The following is a 24575-nucleotide window of genomic DNA, read 5'->3' on the forward strand; positions in this document are numbered from 1 at the left end:
AGCAAGGTCCTCTGTCATTGTAGCAAGATTTAAGAGAATAGGACAAATACTTGTCAGGATCCATTTAGAGGGCTATTGGGCAAGGACAGGCTAGTGGGCTTAATTGGATTGCTCTACTAAAGAGCCAGCACAGACCTGATTGCCTGGCTGGCCTCCTTCTGTGCTGTATGATTCAAAGGTGGAGTTCATTGAGATGTCACTTGCTCAAATTTAGAAAAGGATGAAGATGCCTGACCAACATCTTTGACTTGTCTATGTTGGCTGTGATTTATTCGGTCATCATTGTGCAGGTAACCCTGAAGTTTGCTCTTGATGATGGCCTCCATTATTTAATTCATGATTGAAGAGTTGTTGAAATTTGCTTTGTTATCTTGTTTGAAAACATACATCATGTAAGCCTCTGGCCATCTACTGGGACTTCCCTCATATTTGACTGCTTCCTAATGACCACCAGCACCTCATATATCTCCTTCCTTATTTCTCTCAATACTCTGGGATGGCTATCATTCTTCTCTGGGGATTTATTCGTTTTCAGAACTTTTAGCCTGTTTAGTATTTCCACCTCATACCAAAGTTGTTACCTCCTTGTCCAAGGAGTTCATGTCACTCATGTGAATACTTAGAAGAAATAATCATTTTATTATATTAGATCTGTTCGTTCCAAATCATACCAGATTACTTATTTTAATTTCTTTAGGGGGATTTTGTATGTTCTCTAACTGTTGGCTACTTCAACCTAATAATTAAACACAGAGATAAAAACAAAAAAACTGCGGATGCTGGAAATCCAAAACAAAAACAGAATTACCTGGAAAAACTAAGCAGGTTTGGCAGCATCGGCGGAGAAGAAAAGAGTTGATGTTTCGAGTTCTGTCGAAGGGTCATGAGGACTCGATACGTCAACTCTTCTTCTCCTCCAATGCTGCCAGACCTGCTGAGTTTTTCCAAGTAATTCTGTTCTTGTTTTCAACCTAATAATTGTTTGCTGAAAACAAACTGCATGCACATATAGCTGAGATACACATTAGTTCAACTTTAGCCAGTTTGCTTGAATACCGCCTTGGCCTGTTGCAGGCACTGGAAACATGATTTAAGCACCTTGTTGTCCTCTCCACCACCTGTCATATGTACACCTGTCCACGGCTGTACCTTTCCAATGCTAAGTTGGTGCAAAAGGGTGTCATCAACCTTGTCTTCAGTTGGTAAACCTTGTCTACTATAGTTCATTAAGAGTAAATGACTAAGAAAGTAAACCTGACACAAAATCTGGAGTGGAATCCTGTTAGGCTGTCGATATTTCCCTTAGGTTAGCACCTTCCAGCAACTCCTGCAACTGACTAGGCCCTGGTCGTATGGGCTTTTGTCTTTCATCTGGATACCAACCTATGAGGTTGAGAGGTGGGTACAAATGCTAGACAAGTTTGCCCCTAAAACCGTGCCTAGGCTACGCAGCAAACAAAGAAGAGTATGGGTTTGTTTGCTGTGTGTCCATTATCTTTATTACATGGAAGAATGCTGGCAGTGCCTTGTGCTGAAGTTTTTAAAAAGTGGATGAGCCACTTCTGTTGAGATGGGTAATTTAAGGTGAATTAATTGTCAAGTCCACATTGATAGCAATACAAACATTGATTACCTAGCTGTGAGAAAGAGCTAAGTGCTTGGGAACCCTAACCCACTAGGGAGGAAAATTGCTTGAATGCTGTGAGTTATTCTAATTTTTTAATGGAAAACCTGACCAACTGATGCCTTTGAATTGCAATGATTTATCATGACATTTAATTGTAAAACACTTTCTGAATTATCTATTGTCTTGAGTTGGTTTTGAAGTAAGGAAGGGGAGTCTTATATCAAGGTTTCATTAGTGATTTTCTGCTTTGCTGGAGCATTCAATATCTGCGTTGATGCATAAACCCTTTCTTGCAGGCCTTTATTCGAAGTAACGTCAGTTATCAAATTTTCACTGTTGCTTGTCCACCAGTCAAGAGACCAGGAGATGCAGGCACTTTGTATTATTTTCAGGAGATTAGTGATTTATTCATCAACTCCAGAATTATATGTAAGCACACATTTCAGTTCATGAATCATAGGCTCGTTCATGGAAGTAACCTTTCATACTGGGTAGGAGAAATAAATGTAAAGAATGCTAGAATTGTATCAGTGGTCATTAAGTATATTAAGTTGTATGAGGTTCCAGCTCTATTGGCAGCTTTTAGACTCTTTTTATCCTCTCACTGTTAAAATATTAAGAATTTCTGACTGATCAGTTTTACTTAATAAAACTGTGCTTTTTTTGCATTTTTGTCATTACACCTCCCACCATCCTTTTTAGTATATTTCTGTGTGTTTATCCTAGTATGTTTCACCTTTATTCCCAGCAGACTTGTAGTGATTGCTCTTCCGGTTTTGTGCTTCTGGGTTAATTTGTTGATATATTTAGGATCAGGTTTATTTTGTCTATGCTGTTGATCCTGAATGTACATCCCCATGCGCTACATTATGTCTTTTCCACTTGTCGCCAACTAAAGTGCTGTTCAGCACCCCAGTTAATTAGCTTACATTGTTCCCAGATTTTCTTTGTTAGCTGCTTAAAACTACTTGGTTCTTAGCCTTCAGTTTTCCTAAATCTTAGATCATGACGAGTTTGATTAATCCATTGCTGCTATCCCCCCAATGATACCATTTCCATTATCCTATCGAGATCACGTGCCAGATCATGGTGTGCACTACCTCTTGGCTTTGCAGATTTGCTAGGTTGAGATGCAGTTATATATTAAGTTTACCAATTGCAATTATGAACCACTTAAGTATTTTCCAATTTCTGTTAAAAGTAAATGATAAATTAACCTTAAATTTGAATTGGATAGTTAAGCAAGGATAATTGTGGGTTATGTGAGAAGGCATGGATTGTGCATTTTCCCATTCGAATTCTCTCATCACATTCAAATTGACTTGGATTCCACCACATCATTGGTATACTAAAGAAAATGGTGATTGGTTGTGAGCCGTTGAGATCCATAATCACAATATTGATATGTCATTTCACTGCTATGAAACCTTGTATTAAACATAATCCAGTGCTAAACATGCATAAAAATATGAATGAAATATCACAGTTTTAGCAGTGTGACTGCAAATGGCTAGTTATAATATATAAATTCATCAGTAAACATTTTTGTCTTGTAGTCCCTGAGATGTTCCTGTAAAAATGTCAGTCTGTGTTTTCACAATTGTCTAGTTGTTATAAGCAGCATGATTCTTGTGCTCATGGTGAGTAAAATTCAAGCTGACTGAAGCCTTGACTGCTAGACACAACTTGACTGTTGTGTTTAAATGGTGTAACCAGTTAAATTTTCTCTGTGACCTTGAAAATCCCTGAAGTACTTATGTATAGATTACTGTTCTTTTCTCTGACTTAAGCTAGATAAGCATTGATATAATGGGCTTGGACTGTTGTATCCAACCCATTCCATTGAGTCTAGTTTTATTCCGAGGCTACCACTATCCTCTCAGAAGCGGCTGGTAACAAGTTCCCTTGGTGCTATTAACCACCTTAACCTTGATCAGCATTATCTTTCCATACGGATACAACTATGATGATTAAAAAGATCCAGGATTCCTGAGTAATTTCCTGCTCCTTTACTGCATTTATTTACCCAGCAGCTGTAATGCTAGTTCTGTGCTTTTGATCAATTGTTTTAAGTTCAAAATCTGCCTTAAGGAAGCACTGTCTAAAATCTGGCATAAAAACAGTGCTGGAAAAACTCAGCAAGTCTAGCAGCATTTGTGAAGAGAGAAGCAGTTAACATTTTGAGTTGAATGCTTGTTCAGAACTGAAGGGAGGTAGAAATGTTTTATGCTTTTGGAAGTGGAGGCAGAACAAAAGAGAAGTCTGGGATAAGGTAGAGAGCGGGAGAGATTAAATAACAAAGATACCGTAGAACAAAAGGTAAAGGGAGTGGTAATGCTTGTAGTAAAAAAAAACAGCATTTGTCCAGAATAAGTGTGAATGGCAGAATAATGAATAGCTCTCTGAAAGCAAAAACAAAACTGGACACTCTTGGCAAAAAAGGAATCAAAATGGGGGACAGAGTTCATAGTCTGAAGTTGTTTAACTCAGTCTTGAGTCCAGAAGGCTGTAATGTGCCTAAATGGAAGATGAGCTGCTGTTCCTTAAGCTTGTGTTGGGCTTCACTGGAACAGTTGCAGCAGGCCGAGGACAGAAATGTGAGTGAGAGAGCAAGGTGGTGAATTTAAAAGGCAAGCAACTGGAAGGTTGGGATCGTACTCGTGGACTGAACTGTGGGGTTCCGCAAAGCGGTCACCCAATCTGCATTTGGCCTCCTGATGTAGAGTAGACTGCACTGTGAGCATGAATACATTATATTAAATTGAAAGATGTACAAAACAATCGCTACTTCATCTGGAGGGAGTGTTTTGTGGCCTTGGACAGTGAGGAGAGAGGAGGCAAAAGGGCAAGTGTTATGCCTCCTGAGATTGCGTGGGAAGGTGCTGTGGGAAGGGAATGAGGTGTTGGGGTGGATCAGGATGTTGTGGAGGGAACGGTCCCTTTGGAATGCTGACAGGGGAGGGGAAGTTGTCGGTTGTTGGCATCACATTGGCGACGGTGGAAGGCAAAGATAGTCCTTTTGAATACGGAGGCTTGTAGGGTGGAAAATGAGGACAAGGGGAACCCTATCATGGCTCTGGGAAGGAAAGGGGTGAAAGCAGAAGTGCATGAAACGGTTCGGACATGGTTGAGGGCCCCTTAGTGCAGAGCAGCAGGGCGGGAATCCTTGGTTGAGGAAAAAGGAAGATGTGTCAGAAGCACCATTATGGAAGGTAGCACCATCAGAATAGATGCAACGGAAATGGAGAACTGGGAGAATGGGATGGAGCCTTCATTGGAAGCAGGGTTTAAGGAAGTGTATTTAAGATAGCTGTGGGAATCAGTGGCTTTTAATGAATATTAGCGGACAGCCTATCCCCAGAAATGGAGGCAAAGAAGGTGGAAATTAGAAGCAAAATTGAATCTTTCTATTTCTGAGCAGGAAGTGATATCATCATTGATGTGCTGGCAAAAGAGTTGGGAGAGGGCGTTTGAATAGACTGGAGCAAGAAATGTTCTGCATACCCCAAAAAGACAAAAACTAGGCCCCACGCAGATACCCAGAACAACAGCTTTTATTTGGAGGAAGTGAGATAAATTAAAGAAGAGAACCAATGAGAGAGCCAGTTTAAGTGGAGGAGGTGGTGGTTGGGACTGTTGGGGCTCTGTTCACAGAAGAATTGAAGAGGCCTCAGACTGCCCTGTTGGGGAATGGAGATGTAGAGAGATTTGACATCCATATTAGTGGTTAGGGCTGGGAAACTGGAAATAGTTGAAATGATGTAGGAGAAGAGACATGGATATAGATGGGAAGAGACTGAGCAAGGCGAGAAAAAATAATCAAGATCATAACAAATAAGTTCAGTGGGGCAGGAACAGGCTGAAACGATGGATCTATCAAGACAGTCCTATTTGTGGATTTTGGGATGGAGTTGGAAACAGGCTGTTTAGGATTGGGGGACTGAGGTGGGAAGCTGTGGAGGGAGCATCTCTGGAGGAGATGAGGTCAGTGACAGTCCTGGAAACAATGATTTGATGCTCAGTGGCGGGGTCTTAGTACGGGAGGTAAGAAGAAGTGTCTGAGAGTTGGTGCTCAGCCAAATTCTGGCTGTAGAAAGATGGCAATATGCATCATTCTGAAAGATAGTTTAGATTAATTCTTCTGTGTTATCAGCTATCAGTTTTGAATGAAAAATGCAGGTTATGCCACTGTATTCCATGTATTCTTAAAAGTTCCAGTGCTGATTATATTTTCTCCCTCCCTCAGAACTTTTCCAAGAACATATTTGCAATTTTACAATCGGTAAAAGCTAGGGAAGAAGGACGAGCACCGGAACAGAGACCCCCACAAAACGTAATACAACCGGTAAGAAGAAAGAAATATTTATTGTCCCTCCCTCTTTTAATGGGTAATAAAATATATTGTGCTTGACTTACTGAACTGATGTTTCTCGGAACTTTTGGTAAGAGATTGCATACTCTCCACCCGTAATCCTTTCCCCTCATACCCAAACTGAGAAAATTAGTTACCTATTGAAATTGCAGTAATGTACAAACCACCTCTATTTTTAGAACATTAAAAATAAGCTTAAGTAGGAATTTTCAGCATGATTTACAGAATTAAATAAAATATTCTGACTAAATTCTAATTTGTATAAACCATTTTTCCTTAGGCAGTATATAATACATACAAATAGTGCAAATATACAAGAAATAGAATAGCAAAATAATAGAACATTTTTCATGTAATATTTTCAGCAGCATACTTTTCCCTAAACTCTAGAACAGGACTGTCATACTCAACATTAATTGTGGGCTCAATCTGACACCCTGGCACTTGATGTGTGCCATCTCAGGAGAGCAGTAGCACTCTGACCTCTTGAGTCAGAAGGGTGACAGTTCAAGTTCCCCTCCAGGACTTGAGCACAGCAATCAAGGGTGACACTCCAGCGCAGTACTGCACTGTCAGAGCTGCTGTTTATCAGATGAGACATTAAACTGGGGTCCTGTCTGCTCACTTGGGTGGATGTAAAAGATCCTATGGCACTATTTTGATTTAGAGCAGGGGAGTTATCCGTGGTATCATGGCCAATATTTATCCCTCAATCATCAAAACACACTAACTGCTTTTTATCACACTGCTGTTTGTGGGAGCTTTCTGTGTTCAAATTGGCTGCTGTGTTTCCTACATTACAATGGTGACTACATTGCAAAAAGTATTTCATTGGCTGTAAAGTGCTTTTGAGATGTCTGATGGTCATGGAAGGACAATATAAAATGCAAGTCTTGCTCATTTGGGCAAACTGTGGTAGAAATTGTCCTGTTCATGATGGTGACTAACTTACTGAGTGTTTCCAGTAATTGTAGATTAACCACTTGGCTATCTCAATCATATAATGAGAAAGGAATAATTGGCAATCTAGTTGTGCGAGGCCCCTTGGGAATGAGCGACATAATATGATAGAATTCTTCATCAAGATGGGGAGTGACATAGTTGATTCTGAGACTAGGGCCCTGAATCTTAATAAAGGAAACTACGGTGGTATGAGAAGCGAGTTGGCTATGATGGATTGGGAAACATTACTTAAAGGGATGACGGTGGATAGGCAATGGCACATTGGTGAACTGCAACAATTGTTTATTCCTGTCTGGTGCAAAAGTAAAATAAGAAAGATGGCCAAACCATGGCTTACAAGAGAAATTAGAGATAGTATTAGATCCAAGGAAGAGGCATACAAATTGACCAGAAAAAACAACAGACCTGAGGAATGGGAGCACTTTAGAATTCAGCAAAGGAGGACCAAGGGATTGATTAAGAAGGGGAAAATAGAGTACGAGAATAAGTTTGCGGGGATCATAAAAACTGACTGTAAAAGTTTCTATAGGTATGTGAAGAGAAAAAGGTTGGTGAAGGCAAGTGTAGATCCCTTACAGTCCGAAACAGTGGAATTTATAATGGGGAGCAAAGAAATGGCTGACCAACTAAATACATACTATGGTTCAGTCTTCACAAAGGAGGACACAAATAACATACCAGAAATGTTGGGAAACACAGGGTTTAGTGAGAGGGAGGAACTGAAAGAAATCACTATTAATAGGGAAATGGTGTTAGAGAAATTGATGGGATTGAAGGCTGATAAATCCCCAGGGTCTGATAATCTACATCCCAGAGTACTTAAGGAAGTGGCCCTAGAAATAGTGGATGCATTAGTGGTCATCTTCTGAGATTCTATAGATTCTGGAACAGTTTCTACAGATTTGAGGGTAGCTAATGTAACCCCATTATTTAAAAAGGGAGGTAGAGAGAAAACAGGGAATTATAGACCAGTCAGCCTGACGTCGGTAGAGGCAAAAATTTTAGAGTCCATTATAAAAGATTTAATAGCTGAGCACTTGAAAAACAGTGCCAGAATTGGACACAGTCAGCATGGTTTTACAAAAGGGAAGTTATGCCTGAGAAATCTACTGGAACTTTTCGAGAATGTAACTAGTAGAGTTGATGAGAGGGAGCCAGTGGATGTGGTTTATTTGGACTTTCAGAAAGCTTTTGACAAGGACCACATAAGAGATTAGCATGTAAAATTAAAGCGCATGGGATTGGGGGTAGTGTATTGGGATGGATAGAAAACTGGTTGGTAGACAGGAAACAAAGAGTAGGAATAAACAGGTCTTTTTCCGAATGGCAGGCAGTGACCAGTGGGGTACCGCAGGGATCGGTGCTGGGACCCCAGCTATTCACAATATATATTAATGATTTAGATGAGGGAGCTAAATGTAATATCTCCAGATTTTCAGATGACATAAAGCTGGGTGGGAGGGTGAGCTTTGAGGGGGATGCAGAGATGCTTCAGGGTGATCAGGACAAGCTGAGTGAGTGGGCAAATGCATGGCAGATGCAATATAATGTGGATAAATGAGAGGTTATCTACTTTGGTAGCAAAAACAGGAAGGCAAATTATTATCTGAATGGCTATAAATTGAGAGAGGGGAACGAGACCTGGGTGTCCTCGTACACCAGTCGTTGAAGGTTAGCATGCAGGTGCAGCAGGTGGTAAAGAAGGGGTAAATGGTATGTTGGTCTTCGTAGTGAGAGGATTTGAGTACAGGAGCAGGGATGTCTTGCTGCAGTTATACAGGGTCTTGGTGAGACCACACCTGGAATATTGTGTGCAGTTTTGGTCTCCTTATCTGAGGAAGGATGTACTTGCTATAGAGGGAATGCAGCAAAGGTTTACCTGACTGATTCCTGGGATGGCGGGACTGACATATGAGGGGAGATTGAGTCAGTTAAGATTATATTCGCTGGAGTTCTGGATAATGAGGGGGGGATCTCATAGAAACCTATAAAATTCTAACAGGACCAGGACTAGACAGGGTAGATGCAGGAAGGATGTTCCCGATGGTGGTCCAGAACCAAGGGTCACAGTCTGAGGATATGGGGTAGACCATTTAGGACTGAGATGAGAAATTTCTTCATCCAGAGGGTGGCCAGTGTGTGGAATTTGCTACCACAGAAAGTAGTTGAGGCCAAAACATTGTATGTGTTCAAGAAGGAGTTAGATATAGATCTTGGGGCGAAAGGGATCAAAGGATATGGGGAGAAAGTGGGAGCAGGCCATTGAATTGGATGGTCAGCCATGATCGTAATGAATGGCGGAGCAGGCTCAAAGGGCCAAATGGCCTACTCCTCCTCCTATTTTCTATGTTTCTATATTTTAAGGCATTGAACCCTAGGTCCGGGGTGTTTCTTCTCCATGCATTTGAGTTCTTCTTGAAGTGCGCCTGCTCAGTGTTTCAAATAGTTCAGTTCACCACACTTCAGGAAAGATGTCAAGATCTTTGAGAGGGTAGAGTGAACTATACCAGCTTGATAACTTGGATGAGTTACTTGTATTCTGGAGAGATTGGAGAAGCTGCGATTGTCCTTTTTAGAACAGAGAAAATGAAATGGAGACCTATTAGAGATATTCGAAATTATGTGGGGTTTTGATTGAGCAACTGGGGACAAACTGTTTCCTCTGGTAATTGGGTCAGCAACTAGTGGCCATAGATTTTAACGTGATTGTCAGCGGAACTAGACAGGAGATGAGAAATTTCTTCACACGGGTTAAGATCTGTAATGTACTATCCGAAAGAGTGGTGAAATCAAACTCCTATGGTAACTTTCAAAAGGCAGTTGGGCATATAGTTGAAGAGAACTGATTTACAGGGTTATGGAAAAAGTGCTAGGATGTGGGATTAACTTGGACAGCTCTTCCAAAGAGCCGCCGCAGGCACAAATAGTTGAAAGATCTCCTTTTGTGCTGTAATACTGTATGATTGCAGTTGCATTGGCACTGTATTTGTTGGTTGTGTATATGTAATCTGCATCTCAACTGTTATAGTATGAAGAGACTTTGTGGCTCATTGGCAATTTCCCATTTGAAGTATTGTAATCCAGTTTGATGGCAAGTAAAAAATAAATGTTGCGCTATAGTTTTATTGAATAAGCATGTAAAGTAAATTAATCAAATGACTCATTTGATATAGAAAAATGCTAACTTTTCTGGTAATTTTTGGATTTGTGCATCCAAAAAATTTGCTAATTCCTTTATACCCTTCAACACTGCTATAACTATCTCTTATAAACTATTGTTCACCATGTCAGAAAGCTGTTAAGTAAAAAATGCAGTTTGTATTTAATACCCAAATAATAGTCCCCATGGCTGTATATTTGCTGAGCGAGCCCTTGTTCAGCTCTTATAGCCAGTTATTAAATATCTTGCACATCTCTTTTTTCCTGTGAATTTTATATTTCATTTAAAAGAGTAATTTTATAATTCTTGCTTCACAAGTCCAATTTTGTGTGTTGCAGGACCCAGCACTGCGAAATAAACAGCCTATTCCAGCAGCATACAACAGATATGATCAGGAAAGATTTGCAAAGAAAGAAGGTAACTATGCATTGTACTTAAACGTATCTGATGCCCCCATTCCAGATCCTCCTAAAGAGAGAAAGCTTAGTGACCTTTTGGATTTTTCTTTAGCGCATAGAAATATTTGGCCCCTCAGTTGAGTAGATCAGCAGTGCACCAGGTGATAGCCACATAAATGGCATGTTTTTAAGATGTAGAATTTATTTATCAGAGAAGTCAAAACAAAAATAAAATAGCCACTTTTTAAATATAAATTTGCAAATCAATAATGCTGCAGTATTCAATAATTTATTTACAGTGCTGACAAATAATGTACATGACTCTCATCGCCTAAAAGCTGCAAGAACTTTTTAGTTGTGCTTGATATGCCAGGCAACTCTAATCCAAGATCATTTTTATTCTAGATTTTTTTAATGCACATATTGGCAAGGAAATTCAATATTAGTTTTTTCTGATTCATGTACTTAATGAAATATATAGAAAGGTTTAATGAATCTGTCAAAAGTAGGTTTGTGACTAGGTGTAGCCAAGCATGTTGGTTTTATGAAAAATTATTTTGTTTTAATGTCATGTAATAATGATAAAAATCACACATTTTGCGATGTTATATCTGCTTTTTTGTCAAAAAAGAATCCTGTGGCTTGTGAATGTTGCCATAAGATATTTTATATTCTATGCTGCAGTCCCCCACTATCAACATCCTGGGGGGTTACTATTGACCAGAAACTGAACTGGACTAGTCATATAAATACTGTGGCCGCAAGAACAGGTCAGAGGCTAGGAATTCTGCGGTGAGTAACTCACCTCCTGACTCCCCAAAGCCTGTTCACCATCTACAAGGCAAAAGTCAGGAGTGTGATGGAACACTAGATGAGTGCAGTTCCAACAACGCTTAAGAAGCTTGACACCGTCCAGGACAAAGCAACCTGCTTGATTGGCACCTCATCCACAAACATTCACTCCCACCACCACCTACGCACAGTGGCAGCAGTGTGTACCATCTACAAGATGCACTACAGGAACTCACCAAGGCCCCTTAGACAGCACCTTCCAAACCCACGATTACTACCATCTAGAAGGACAAGGGCAGCAGATGGATCGGAACACGGCCACCAGGAAGTTCCCCTCCAAATCACTCACCATCCTGACTTGGAAATATATCATCGTTCCTTCACCGTCGCTGGGTCAAAATCCTGGAACTCCCTCCTTAGCAGCACTGTGGATGTACCCACACTACATGGACTGCAGTGGTTCAGGAAGGCACCTCATCACCACCTTTTTGAGGGAAATTAGGGATGGGCAATAAATGCTGGCACAGCCAGGGACACCCACATCATGAATGATTTTTTAAAAAATGTGTATACCAAAATGTTCAACATTTGCTGCAGAAGAAATCTTGCAGTAATACTTTCACATCAGTTTTTCAGAATTTGGGCACATTAGTGATTTTCCCCTATGAAGAATAATTATGTTGAGACTCTATTCATTGTAGCAAACTAATTCTGCTTATTTAAGAAATTGAAAATAGTTTAGCCTCTCCTACTTTCAGGAATAACTATTTGATTGCAGTGGCATGCAGCATAGCCTGCCCTTTCTTTAACTGTTATTTTGATACCAATATGAGTTACAGGGGAAGAAAGGATTTGGCATTGACTCTGCAACACTGTGAAGAGACAAATGACGAGTAAATCCAAGTGCTATAGTAAAACAGTTATTGAATTATGTAGAAATTACCATCAAACACACACAAATTGTTTAGAAAGACTTTATATTCAAAATGATTTACAAAGTTTGCAAGCAGTAATAGCATTTGAACATATTTGACATGATAGGAAAAATGAGGAGGGGACACATTGTGAATAGCTCAATTTTAAAGAGTGGGTGCAAGAACAGAGGGACTTTGGGTGCTTTTGCAGCAATTTTTGAAAATGACGAGACAGATTAATAAAGCATATGGGATCTTAGGCGTTATAATTTAAGGCATGGTACAAAAGCCAGGAAGTTATGCTAAAGTTACATAAAACTTATATATTTCAAGAGCAATATAAGGCAGATGCCGGAATATATTTCAAGAGCAATATAAGGCAGATGCTGGAAATGTGAAATAAAAGCAGAAGAGGCTGGAAGCACTGAATAGGCTTGGTAGCATCTGCAGAAAGAGAAACAGGGTTAATGTTTCAGGTTGAGGATCTTTCATTAGAACAATATTTAGACCAGCCACAGCTTAATTTATTTATTATTACATCGCTCTTTAGGAAGGATAAGAAGGCTTTGGAGAGGTAGAAAAGAGGCTTACTAGAATGGTTTGGGGATGAGGGATACGTTAGGGAGAAGCTGGGATTGTTTTTCTTTGAAAAGCTGAAGGCTTTGAGAAGTTTTAATGGAGGTGTTTAAAATCATGAAGGGTTTAGATAGAGTTAAAAAAGAGGAACTGTTTTCAGTGGCTGAAGCGTGAATAACCAGAGGGCTCAGAGTTAAGCTCATTGGCAAAAGAACCAGAGACAACATGAGATTAGGCTTTGAATTTGTTTTTATACATTTCTGGTATGTGGCCATCGCTGGCAAGGCCAGCATTTATTGCCCACCCCTAATTGGCCTTGTGAAAGTGGTGGTGAGCTGCCTTCTTGAACCACTGCAGTCCATGTGGTCCACAGTGCTGTTAGGGAGGGAGTTCTAGGATTTTGACCCAGCGACAGTGAAGGAACGGCGATATATTTCCAAGTCGGGATGGTGTGTGGCTTGGAGGGGATCTTCCAGATGGTGGTGTTCCCATGCATCTGCTGCCCTTGTCCTTCTAAGTGGTGGCAGTCGTAGGTTTGGCAGGTGCTGTCTAAGGAGCCTTGTTGAGTTCCTGCAGTGCATCTTGTAGATGATGCACACTGCTGCCACTGTGCATTGCTGGTGTTGGGAGCGAATGTTTGTGGGTGGGGTGCCAATCAAGACAGCTGATTTGTTCTGGATGGCATCGAGCTCATGAGTGTTATTGGAGCTAACAATGAAGCACCCTTTGTTTGGTGGTTTCTTTAACTAGATTAATAATAAAACTTTTAGAGATCAATTAATAAAATTATCACTTTTGAAAACTTGCTTTACTGTGATGGCAACAAGGCAAATATGTAAAATGCAAATATGTAACGGTGCATAACCATTGCCACCTATTTCCTATATTATTCCAGCAAAGCTTAGATGGTTGCCATATTTTAACCTGTCGTACTGAAGTTCTTCTCCCTGCACGTGATATAGTATTTCTTGTTGATTAGTTTATTTCTCACTTTTCTGTTGTCTTCTGATAAGCAAGATTAAAGAATTCAGAATAATAAGCTTTGCAGGCATAATTCAGTTCAAATTTTAAAGTCTTGAACATAAAAGCAAAATATTGTGATTTATGAAAGCCTGAAATAAGAACAGAACCTATTGGAAAGTCTCAGCAAGTCGGCAGCTTCTATGGAGAGAAAAACAGTTCATGTTTCAGGTTTATTTCCTGCATTTTCTGTTTTTATTTATAATCATGGATACTGCTTGTATTTTTATATTTATAATTGTGTGCACATTTGTAATGAAAATAGCCTGAGTAAACTTGTTACGCTGTAATCAGATACCTTTCGCTCAATCTCTCTAATCAGATACTTTTCGCTCAATCTCTCGCTCTGCTCCTCTTTCATGAATCTCATTTTTTTTTCTGAGGTTTATAGAATATCAAAGGTGTGGTCATTTTTTCCTGACACAGACATATGGACACTCCCAATTTTAAAAAACCCTAAATTTTATTGATTAAAATTTTGAAATTTGTCCTCCTTTTTCAGGAAAACTGAAAAGCAGCTGATCAGACAGTTGAAGAAGCCGAGACAAATATTGTAGCAATATGCCTGACTGATACATATTAGGAAATTAAATGTATCATAACTGCTCAGACTGTACAATCTAAATTCAGCTCAGTCAGCGGTCTTGGTTAAAAATATCAGGCTCTTGAGAGAGGTGGAGTCCGTCATATGAAACCTTAATGAAAATATAATTCAGTGGATAAATCATGTTATGAAATATTTAGTCTTTGAATTTTTAATTTCGTTTAAATTATGCTAAACTCTTAGACACTATAACAATTAATTACGATAGAAAGTATTTACATGCAATTTTCAAAAGTGCAATCTAGCTCACAGGACCCATATCCGAAGATCCATGTTCATTAATGAAGTAAAGGCAAGGATTGGTGAGAGTTATGGAGATGAACTTTCAAAAGGTGTTTGACTAAGTACCATACAATTGTTAGCAAAATTGAAGCCCACGGGATAGTACTTCCCAAACTTTTTCCCACTGTGACCCTATTTTAATACCCCAGACTTTGCGTGACCCCAGAGTGAAAATTTGATAGTGGTGGGCGGGGTGGTACTTGGAGGCCCTCAGCTCCTGAGTTGGGGGCACTTCAGCTGCTGTGTGGAGCAGGGCTGAGGTTGAGCATGGTGAGAAGTGTTATAATAGTAGGCTTTTTTAAAAAGCAAACACACTGCCATTGGATTAAAGGGGTAATCGCTACTTGGATGCCAAATTGGCGAAGGAACTGTGGGAGTAGTGGTGAGGTGTTTTTTCAGACTGCAGCAAAGTGTGCAATACCACCTGCCAGTTTGGTGTTGGTCTTTTTGACACATATTAATGACCTGAACCTGGGTGTAAGGAGCATACCTTCAAAGTTTACAGACAACAGGAAACTGGTATGTAGTAAACAGTGAGGAGGATAATAAACTCTGGGAGGAAGTAGCAAAAAAGCAATAATGCGCTGTAGAGAGTTTGGAGCAGAATGGTGAGGATGCATCTGGGATCTGGGGTTCAAAGTAATGAAGAGAGACTTGCAGAGATGAGTTTTTATTGGAGAAATAGTTGAAGGGAGAAGGATTTCTACCTGAAATGGATGGACATCATAACTTTGTGGGGATGCTACTCCAATTAAAGAATACACTGAAAAAGCTAATGTTTGATTCTCTCCCTTCTAATAAGAGAATTGCCAGTAGGACTCTCAAAGTTGCCATTTTCAAAGGTTTGTTATAACCCTTCTAAACAGTCACAAATTTCTTCTCCTTCATTGTTAGTATTAAGGCTGAAATGATTAGACTGCTTAAAGTGATTAATAGAACCATGAGGGAAAACTATTGTAGGCTTTGCATATGTTTTTATTATTCACAGGTAGAAATGTAGGGCTGGATTTTGTGACCACTCTGCCGGTGCATTTGAAGGCAGTGGGGTTCATAAAATAAAGATGGTCGGGAAGGCATCAGGCAGCCTGCCTGTCTGTGCTTAGGCCTATTGAGGCCCTTTAGTGGCCAATTAATGGCTTCTTGAGGTCCTCGTTTCATCTCCTCCGCTACTTTACGTGTGACAGGGGAAGATGGAGTTCAGGTGGGGGTGGTCTGGCAGCACTCACTGCATGGACTACTGTCGAGTAAGCAGGGGGCTATGTCCTTCAGGTACTCCCTGGTGCCCTTCAGACGCATCAGATCTCCCCATTTCACCCCCTCCCCAAATCTGTCTAACCTGGCCCCCCATCCCCTCTAACTTCACTTGTTGGGGCACCTCGAGCCAGGCCCATCCAAAATACTGGACTTAACTCTGAGTCCGGGCTCCAGCACTACTATTTCTCGAGGACTGCCTGTAGCTTCGGCCTTGACCACCACTCTATATCCTGACCCTGCTGGGCAGTCTGGTTGGCTGGCAGCTCTTTAGGGTGGGATCCTCCCAGGTAAGGATGGAAGTTCCATTTTGAATCAATAGAACTGTTCCCAGCGTAATATCCCAGCGGGGCAGCCTTCTGAGTCAGCGGGCTCGCTATTGTCTTTTTGGTCGGGGAACAGAGAATACTTCTCCCTGTAAATTTGTGTAAGTCTGTGTTCTTTCAAGTTAATGTTTAAAAACTTCTGAAATTTTGTCCTTCTTGAAAATATAAAAGTATCTATTATTTTCAAATATTAATGTTTACTTAACCTTCATGATAGGCAGTTGTCAAATAGTTGGAGAAGTTTTTCTGTGCTCTTGAGCTCAGCAGTTTCAGGTTCAATTTCAAAAATACTTTGAGTCATATATCATTGCCAAAACAAAACCTGTTTCTATCCAATGGTGCATTCACACTCTAAGTTTGGTATTGATATGCAGCCATTTCAGCTTTGTATTGATACTAAAATTGCAAACAAAGTGTTCTGGCTTCAACTAACTTAAAGTAGAGAGACTGTCTCCTTCTTGTCTGATTTCAGGCTGCATTTTCTCAAGTGTCAAATCAACAAAAATTGTCTTGTATTACCACCATAACTAGTGTGAGTAGTTCACTATGGCATCATGATGTATTAAGTCATTGCTTGACATTGACTCATTTAATGTATCACTTTAACATCATTCATAAAGCGGTGTCAAAATATCCATTTAATGTTGCCAGTGTCATTCAACATTATTTGTCACTGTGGCGTGCTTGCTCACATGACCTTTCCCACAGTGTTTCTGCTCTTGCCCTCAGCCCCTCTTTCTCCTGCTGCCGGCCTTGCCCTCAGGCCTGGCCCCCTGGCTCTCCTTGTCTCTTGACCCCCCCGCCCCGGCTCTGCTCGCCCCTTGGCCCTCCTGGGTCTTTGCTGTTCAACACTGGGGCAGAGATTGGTCGTTGCCCGTAGTGAGGACTTCAGCTACCTGCACTGCCCAAATTCTGTATCAAGATTGAGCCCAGTTAATCTAAAAATACTGTTAAGCACTATAGGTGAGTGTACTGTAATTCTTTTAAACATTTTACATTGTGCAGTATTATATATTGTATTACTTTTATATTTAGTGATGTATTTTGTTTTGCAAGTTATTTTAGCTAGGAATGAGCTGTGCTACCTATGTATAGTACAATGTTTTTCAACTTGTGCGTTGCTTTCTCCGGGCGAGAAATGTTTGAAGTAACCTAAACATGGCTTGTATGTTGATTCCTATGGGAACCTATGATTCATTTAGGCATTTCACTTAAAGCTTGATTTTCAGGAATGCAATGGCAACTTGAAGTGGGGACTCCTAGTATATGCCAAAACAGTCTTGCTTTAATTTCTTGACACTTCCACTTTGATTTAATATTAGTCTGTTTAGTATGAGAGAATTTCTTTTCATTGCTTGCCTTCCATAATGGTTCTGAAATGCAGTAAAATGGGTGTAAAACCATAAAAAAATTACTGGCGTTTGCCATCAGGTCTCTTATGGGAGTTCTAATTTCTTACTTTAAAAACTCCCCCACAGATACTGCTTTCAAATCGTTTGAGTTGTATACTGTCTCAAGCTACTTTATGTCTCATTTTTAAACTGCAACCATGCACTTAACTGCATGTTTGACTAATTTTTCAACTTGAACCACCCTTTCCTGATCAGTGAGTTTCATGACTGTTCCATTCACTGTACACTATCTTCTTGCTGCCCTGTTAATTATTTGGCATTTGTCTATACTGATCTGCATTTCTGTCTGTTACCCAGATTTCCCGAAGGATCTAAAAATCCTGTACTGTTTGTTGTTATTTATTCTGCCTGCAATTTTAGCATCTTATGTAAATCAAAAACAAAAACAGAATTACCTGGAAAAACTCAGCAGGTCTGGCAGCATCGGTGGAGAAGAAAAGAGTTGACGTTTCGAGTCCTCATGACCCTTCGACAGAACTTGAGTTCGAGTCCAAGAAAGAGTTGAAATATAAGCTGGTTTAAGGTGTGTGTGTGGGGGGTCGGAGAGAGAGAGATGGAGTGGGGGTGTGGTTGTAGGGACAAACAAGCAGTGATAGAAGCAGATCATCAAAAGATGTCAACAACAATAATACAAAAGAACACATAGGTGTTAAAGTTAAAGTTGGTGATATTATCTAAACGAATGTGCTAATTAAGAATGGATGGTAGGGCACTCAAGGTATAGCTCTAGTGGGGGTGGGGAGAGCATAAAAGATGTAAAAAAATAAATAAATAATTTTTTTTCCCTTTTTCTCTTTTTATAATGGAAATAGGTGGGAAAAGGAAAATCTATATAATTTATTGGAAAAAAAAGAGAAAAGTAAGGGGGAAACAGAAAGGGGGTGGGGATGGGGGAGGGAGCTCACGACCTAAAGTTGTTGAATTCAATATTCAGTCCGGATGGCTGTAAAGTGCCTAGTCGGAAGATGAGGTGTTGTTCCTCCAGTTTGCGTTGGGCTTCACTGGAACAATGCAGCAAGCCGAGGACAGACATGTGGGCAAGAGAGCAGGGTGGAGTATTAAAATGACAAGTGACAGGGAGGTTTGGGTCATTCTTGCGGACAGACCACAGGTTTTCTGCAAAGCGGTCGCCCAGTTTACGTTTGGTCTTTCCAATGTAGAGGAGACCACATTGGGAACAACGAATGCAGTAGACTAAGTTGGGAGAAATGCAAGTGAAATGCTTATGTAAATGTTGTTTTTGATACCTTCTGCTAAATCAAGAGGTTGAGGCTTCCCAGTCATAGCTATTTTGTAGTTTTATGGCTGGCTTTGTTTCTTTATTAATTTGCTTTTCTATCTCACTCTTTCAAAAAGAAAATCATCATTCCGTAACAGAAATGAATGACTACATAGAAATATATGTTACATTTATCTTGCCTATCATATTTGCAAAGAACATGGCCTCCCCCTTCTTGTGCCCCTAATGATTATCAAGCTCTACTTTTCCAGGTGTATTTCCTGTGATAAGAATTTATAGCTTGACTTCTGAACAATAATGCCTAAATGTCTTGAACTGCATTGGTTTGTTTTAATTAGATAGTTTATTTGAATAAAAAGATCTAGTTTATTATAACAAAAACAAAAAATGCTGGAAAAACTCAGCAGGTCTAACAGCATCTGTGGAGAGAAAGACAGTTAGCTTTTCGAGCCTGTATGACTTCTTCAGAACTGTGAAGAAGAGAGTCATACAGACTCAAAACGTTAACTTTGTCTTTCTCTCCACAGCTGCTGTAAGACCTGTGGAGTTTTTCCAGCCTATTTTTTTGTTTCAGTTTGATTTCCAGCATCCGCAGTATTTTACCTTTATCTAGTTTATTATATTGTGGCAACTTGTGTCAATTTAGATGCTTAGGGTTCATATCACAATCTGCTGTTCTAAATTGAAGCTTTTATTTGTGAAGTCTTGTTTTTAATTAAATTTATGTCTGATTGTTTAATTTATGACAATTAATTGAACATTTGATTGAAATATTGCTTGATATGAACAGGGCAAAAATGATATTGGGATCCCCAGGAAATGAAGCTTTTGACATCACAGGAGTTAAAAATATAGATTTTGGAAGACCCTGAGAATTCATTTACATGCACCTGGTATAGCTCCATGACACAATTCATAGGTATTTTAGGGTCTGTGGAATGGAGTAACCTTTAACTTTTTTAAAGGCCAATTCTCAGTAGTCCTTGTGAGAATACAAACAGTTGGAGGTGCTTGCAAATGGGTATTTTGGACGTTCAAGTTTGAGGCTGCAGCATGAAGTATCCTAAATTGTTTGGCATTTGTAAAAAAAAATAAAATTGCTGCATCAGATACTAGCTATTTGATATAGCCCCACCTTGCCACAGATCAAACCATTCTGGTGCAAGATGTAGATTCAGGATGAAGAGGTGCTGTAATTTATTGTCCTTTTAGTATTTAAAGTTTCTTTTCTATGTGTGTGTGTGTGTGTGTGTGTGTGTAATATATACTTCAATATTTTCTTAAGGTGGTTTGTGGCTTTAGGATTTGAACATCTGACTTGTGTGTTCAATTCAGTAGGCAGAACATTGCAAATTGAGTTATTGGATTGGGTACAGAAAAGTTATGCATAATTTGGTTTATGTGAGTACATTTCCTGTATGAGGCGAAGGGGAGTTTGCTTAAACCACAAAGAAATGCAAAAAAACCTAAAAAAAAGACATATCTTCGCAACTAGATTTTTTTGGAAAAATTCCTTTACAAGTTAAAATGGCCTAGATTCTGGTATAATTTAGGACTCTTATATCTTTTCAATCTCCTAGAAGCTTTCCAAAATCTAATAAACTCCTAAAGAGCATATCTAATGTTTTCTTAATTTCTATCACAATTTCCTTTGAAAACTTTTAAATAATTAGTTTTGATCCAGTTCATTTTAAAAGTTATAAATATTCAACCACTTCTCCTTTGAAGACAAATTCAAAATAACTGGCTCCTGATTTAATTTATATTGCATTAGTGGTACTCTTCTGTATATGTTAAGTGTATTGTATCTATTTAGCCTTCTGTGTCTTGATTTCAGTTTTTGAGAAAAAGTCAATGAAGGAAATTTATCATATCTGCTGTACAGTTGTATCTACTTCCAATCAGGCTTGAGAAGAGGTCATAAATTGTGGTGTTAAAAGTAGAAATGTGTTCCTGAGTATTTAATTTTATGTGTTCCCATTACACAGTGTGCATAGTGTTAAGTAATTGGGAATCCTACCAGTGACCAGTATTCGCTATTGGAATGGAGCTGGGCATGTGTTGCTTACTGTGTTGTTACAGTAAGGAGAAGGTCATGCATTCAGCATTTGCTTTGTTCATTGGCACTTCAATTTAAAATCCCACATTTTAAACCATGAGTGGGCCGTGTACTGACTTGTGAGACCAGCTGGATACTGCGTCGGCTGCCAATTTTTACTTTAAAACAGCCTCATGATTTGAAATTAAAATTTGATTGAGCAGAGAAACTGGGGAATAAATTGGAAATGTATCGTGAGAAGGGAAAAGCTATTGGCTTGGAAGGCCTTTGTAACCTACTATAATGTGAATCTACCATGATTAATGTTCTGACAATTTTACAGGTTTTTATTTTCTCTTTCTTCCTCTTGCCCAGGAGGTTCAGAAGATTACCCTTGAATCATTGCATTTCCTTTAATTCTCATTTCTAATTGCAGATTGCCTATATCTGCCAAAGTCACCTTAATTTCTCTCAAAATTAGCTTTTTCTTCACCTGTATTGGTATTTCCTTTGCTTTGGTTCCAACCATTCCTTTTGTAAACTTACATTTTAATCATTTAATCAATGCCATTGCTGTTCCAATTGCATTGCACCTTTCTTTCAACGCTTGTGTTTCCAATTCCATTATTGCTCGTACCTGTATTTAAATGTGTTTACATTTCATTCTCTCATTTTATTTTGTTTATATTTGTTTATTTTACATTATCTTTAGCCAATCATTATCACTACTCCCTATAGCTTTTCTCTCCTGTTAGGCAGTCTGTTCGGATTGAGGCTGACTTATTTCCGCCCTGGCTCAAGATGACTGATAAGTCCAAAGTGCCACCTTCAGACTCTGCCATACGCAGAGCAGGTGGTGCTTGAAGGGTCAGGTAGATGAGGTGTTTGGAGCTTTGTGCGCTGTCGACGCCTCCACTTTGCTTTCGCGTGTTCCCGACAGAGTCTGTGTGTTCACTGCTTTCCCAAGTGATCTTGCCCATTTTGGTCAGTCACAGGCTAGAGACTCCCATGCGTTGGCAGGGATGTTGACCTCTTCAGGGATGCTTTGAGTTCTACCAGTTGTCCTGGCCAATATGTATCCCTTAACCAGCATTACTGAAACAGATTACTTGGCCAATATGATATTGCTGTTTTTGCGAGCTTGCCATCTGCATATTGTCTCTCATGTTTCCTAATTACAACAGTGGCTACACTTGAAAAGCACTTCAGTGGCTGTGAAGCGTTCCTGAAACTGAGATCTCACCTTTTGGATGAAAAGTTAAACTGATGCCAGGTCTCCCTGGGAGTGTGTTACTTTTGCAAGAGCTCCCTGTTTACTGAAGGGATCTGATTGCTTGTGGATGGTCTGGTTACTAAGGAATAATTCTGTGAGTCATGTGTTTCTGAGCCCTGAGTTCTTCAGTCCTTCCCCCTTCCCAGTTGCCCAGACTATGATCAGATAATCCTGTTTTTTTTAACGTGAACCTAGATCATGTATACGAAAAGCATAGCCAGTTGTACTATTCACATCCATGAATGCTCCCTTGTAATTTCATCCATCTGTTATTCTTCTGTGTATCAACCTTAGTAATGGATGTTAAAAATGTTGATGGCCAGGCCCTTTCTTCCTTTGCCTAATACTGTACATGCAAGCTTCCAGCAGGGGCTGCTGGGCTGAGATCAGGGCTGTAACCCTGAACAGTATATATTCCCAACCATGGGTGCTGATAACTATTTTGATACCTGAACTGTTGCCCTTGAGAGGTTAGTTAATTTGGTCAGGCATTTAATCTTTTTTTTCATTAATAAGTTAATATATTTACTGTGGTGCTCCCAAATATGTGGCAAAGTCTTGAATCAAAAATTGGCAAATTGCAAGCATTTAAAGTTTTAGTGATTCCAATTATGGCATATAGTTCCAATTTAATATTATTGGAATAAAGAGTGTTTTAAATTTTCATTTCTGTTTTTGAAGTTCTTTGCAAAACCAAGTGCAACAAAATTATACTGTATATAATTGTTAACTGTTTGAAATTGCTTTTATATGTCAGCAGTCTGGTAACTCCAAATATTTCTTAAATGCTTTCTTGAGATTATGATATATTAGCATTTAAAGTTTTGTTACACCAGGGCATTATTGAAACGAATAAGCTGCATTTCTGGGTTATTAATATGTTATGCACTCCTGGCCAGCTTTTCGCATTATAAGTTCCTCTATCCTCCACATTTGTACTGGAAACTACCTTAAATTTGTCAAACTAACATATACCCCCACTGCCAATGCTGCTGTCTGTACATGAACAAGAATGCTTAGAGACAGTTCCTTTAACTACAGTTAATTAATGATTTAGCTAGTAAAATGTAACCCATGTGTTCTGATAATGGAAGCATTTATGATGAATACATTTTTTCTTAGCTGTTCTATGGTTTGTGACCCCATGCAACCTCATCCGAAATGTGTGATTATATTTGCTTTATGACTTAAAATAGCTTTCACCTTTATTTGTAATTACTTAATTCCTTTGAATAATGTTTAGCCACCTTGTCACCTACCATCCATCTCCTGGGTCAATGTCTGAGGCTGAACCAGACTCTTTCTGCAGCCTTGGCAATGTGTTTGACTGAGCTCAGCTTCCCATCCCTTTTCCTTACGAGCTCTGCTGACTCCCCCCTCCATAACATTGACTGCTATCTAAATGCAGTTGTTGTAATGATAGAGAAAAGTGATGAAAAGTCATGAGACTTCACAAAGTTAAATATACTTTTCTTCACTACCATTTAGTATTTGGTCACTGTAGACTAAGGTTACAATAATTACTATAGACTTGTAATTAAGTTTGTCTCTTTTATTCCCTTAAGAAAGACATCTTTCTGTAAAATTATCAGTGCATTACATTAGATGTCAACTGTGGCTTAGAGATAGTTCACTCACTTATGAGCTAAACAGTTGTGGACGCAAGCACCACTCTTGAGCATGTAATCTAGAGGGGCACTTCAATGCGGCCAATACTGTATTGAGAGTGTACTTCACTGAAATACAGTCTTTTGATTGATACATAAAACAAGACGTTAAAAGATTCCATGGCATTATTTGAAGATGAGCGGGTGGGGAGCGGGTTCTCCAGATGTCTAACATTTTTCAGCTAATATTTCTATGATATTATCTGGATTTTTATCTTGCTGTTTGTGTGACCTCACTGTACGTAAGTTGGCTACTACAATTTCCTACAACCTTGACTATATTTTTTGTTTGGAAAATGGACTATTTTGGTTGTTACATGCTTTGGAAAGTCCTGAAATCACGATAAGTGCTTTTTAAATGCGAGGTCTTTCTCATTGAATAATGTTGCTAAAGGTCATACCTTATAATTAAGCATTTTTAGTAAGAAACTGTCCATATTCAAAACTTGTGATGGAGTATTTGAGATCTTATTGTGTCAACAGATTTTGAATCATTCTACTTGTTTATATCAGTTTCTGTGTAGATATTGATCTGGATTTGTGTTAATAATGAAGGTAAGATTGTAAGCAGTCACTGAATATAGAGTAAACCGGGCAACAACTTCTGAAGCATGCACAATTAAACTTGGAAGTCTGGGTGTTCTGGCCTGACTTACCCTG

The 24575-nt window shown here is 39.3% G+C and overlaps 1 protein-coding gene across 1 annotated transcript in view; it reads left to right on the forward strand.

Annotated features, from left to right (window-relative positions):
* Positions 1-24575, forward strand: part of cdc73 (cell division cycle 73, Paf1/RNA polymerase II complex component, homolog (S. cerevisiae)) — a 384146-nt gene that overhangs the window by 54697 nt on the left and 304874 nt on the right. The window contains exons 8-9 of the mRNA XM_041207677.1: positions 5874-5972; positions 10461-10539. Of these exons, the coding sequence (XP_041063611.1) occupies positions 5874-5972; positions 10461-10539 (178 nt within the window). The remainder of the gene's footprint in view (positions 1-5873; positions 5973-10460; positions 10540-24575) is intronic.

The sequence above is a fragment of the Carcharodon carcharias genome, chromosome 16 (genome assembly GCF_017639515.1).
Source record: "Carcharodon carcharias isolate sCarCar2 chromosome 16, sCarCar2.pri, whole genome shotgun sequence".
Taxonomy (NCBI): domain Eukaryota; kingdom Metazoa; phylum Chordata; class Chondrichthyes; order Lamniformes; family Lamnidae; genus Carcharodon; species Carcharodon carcharias.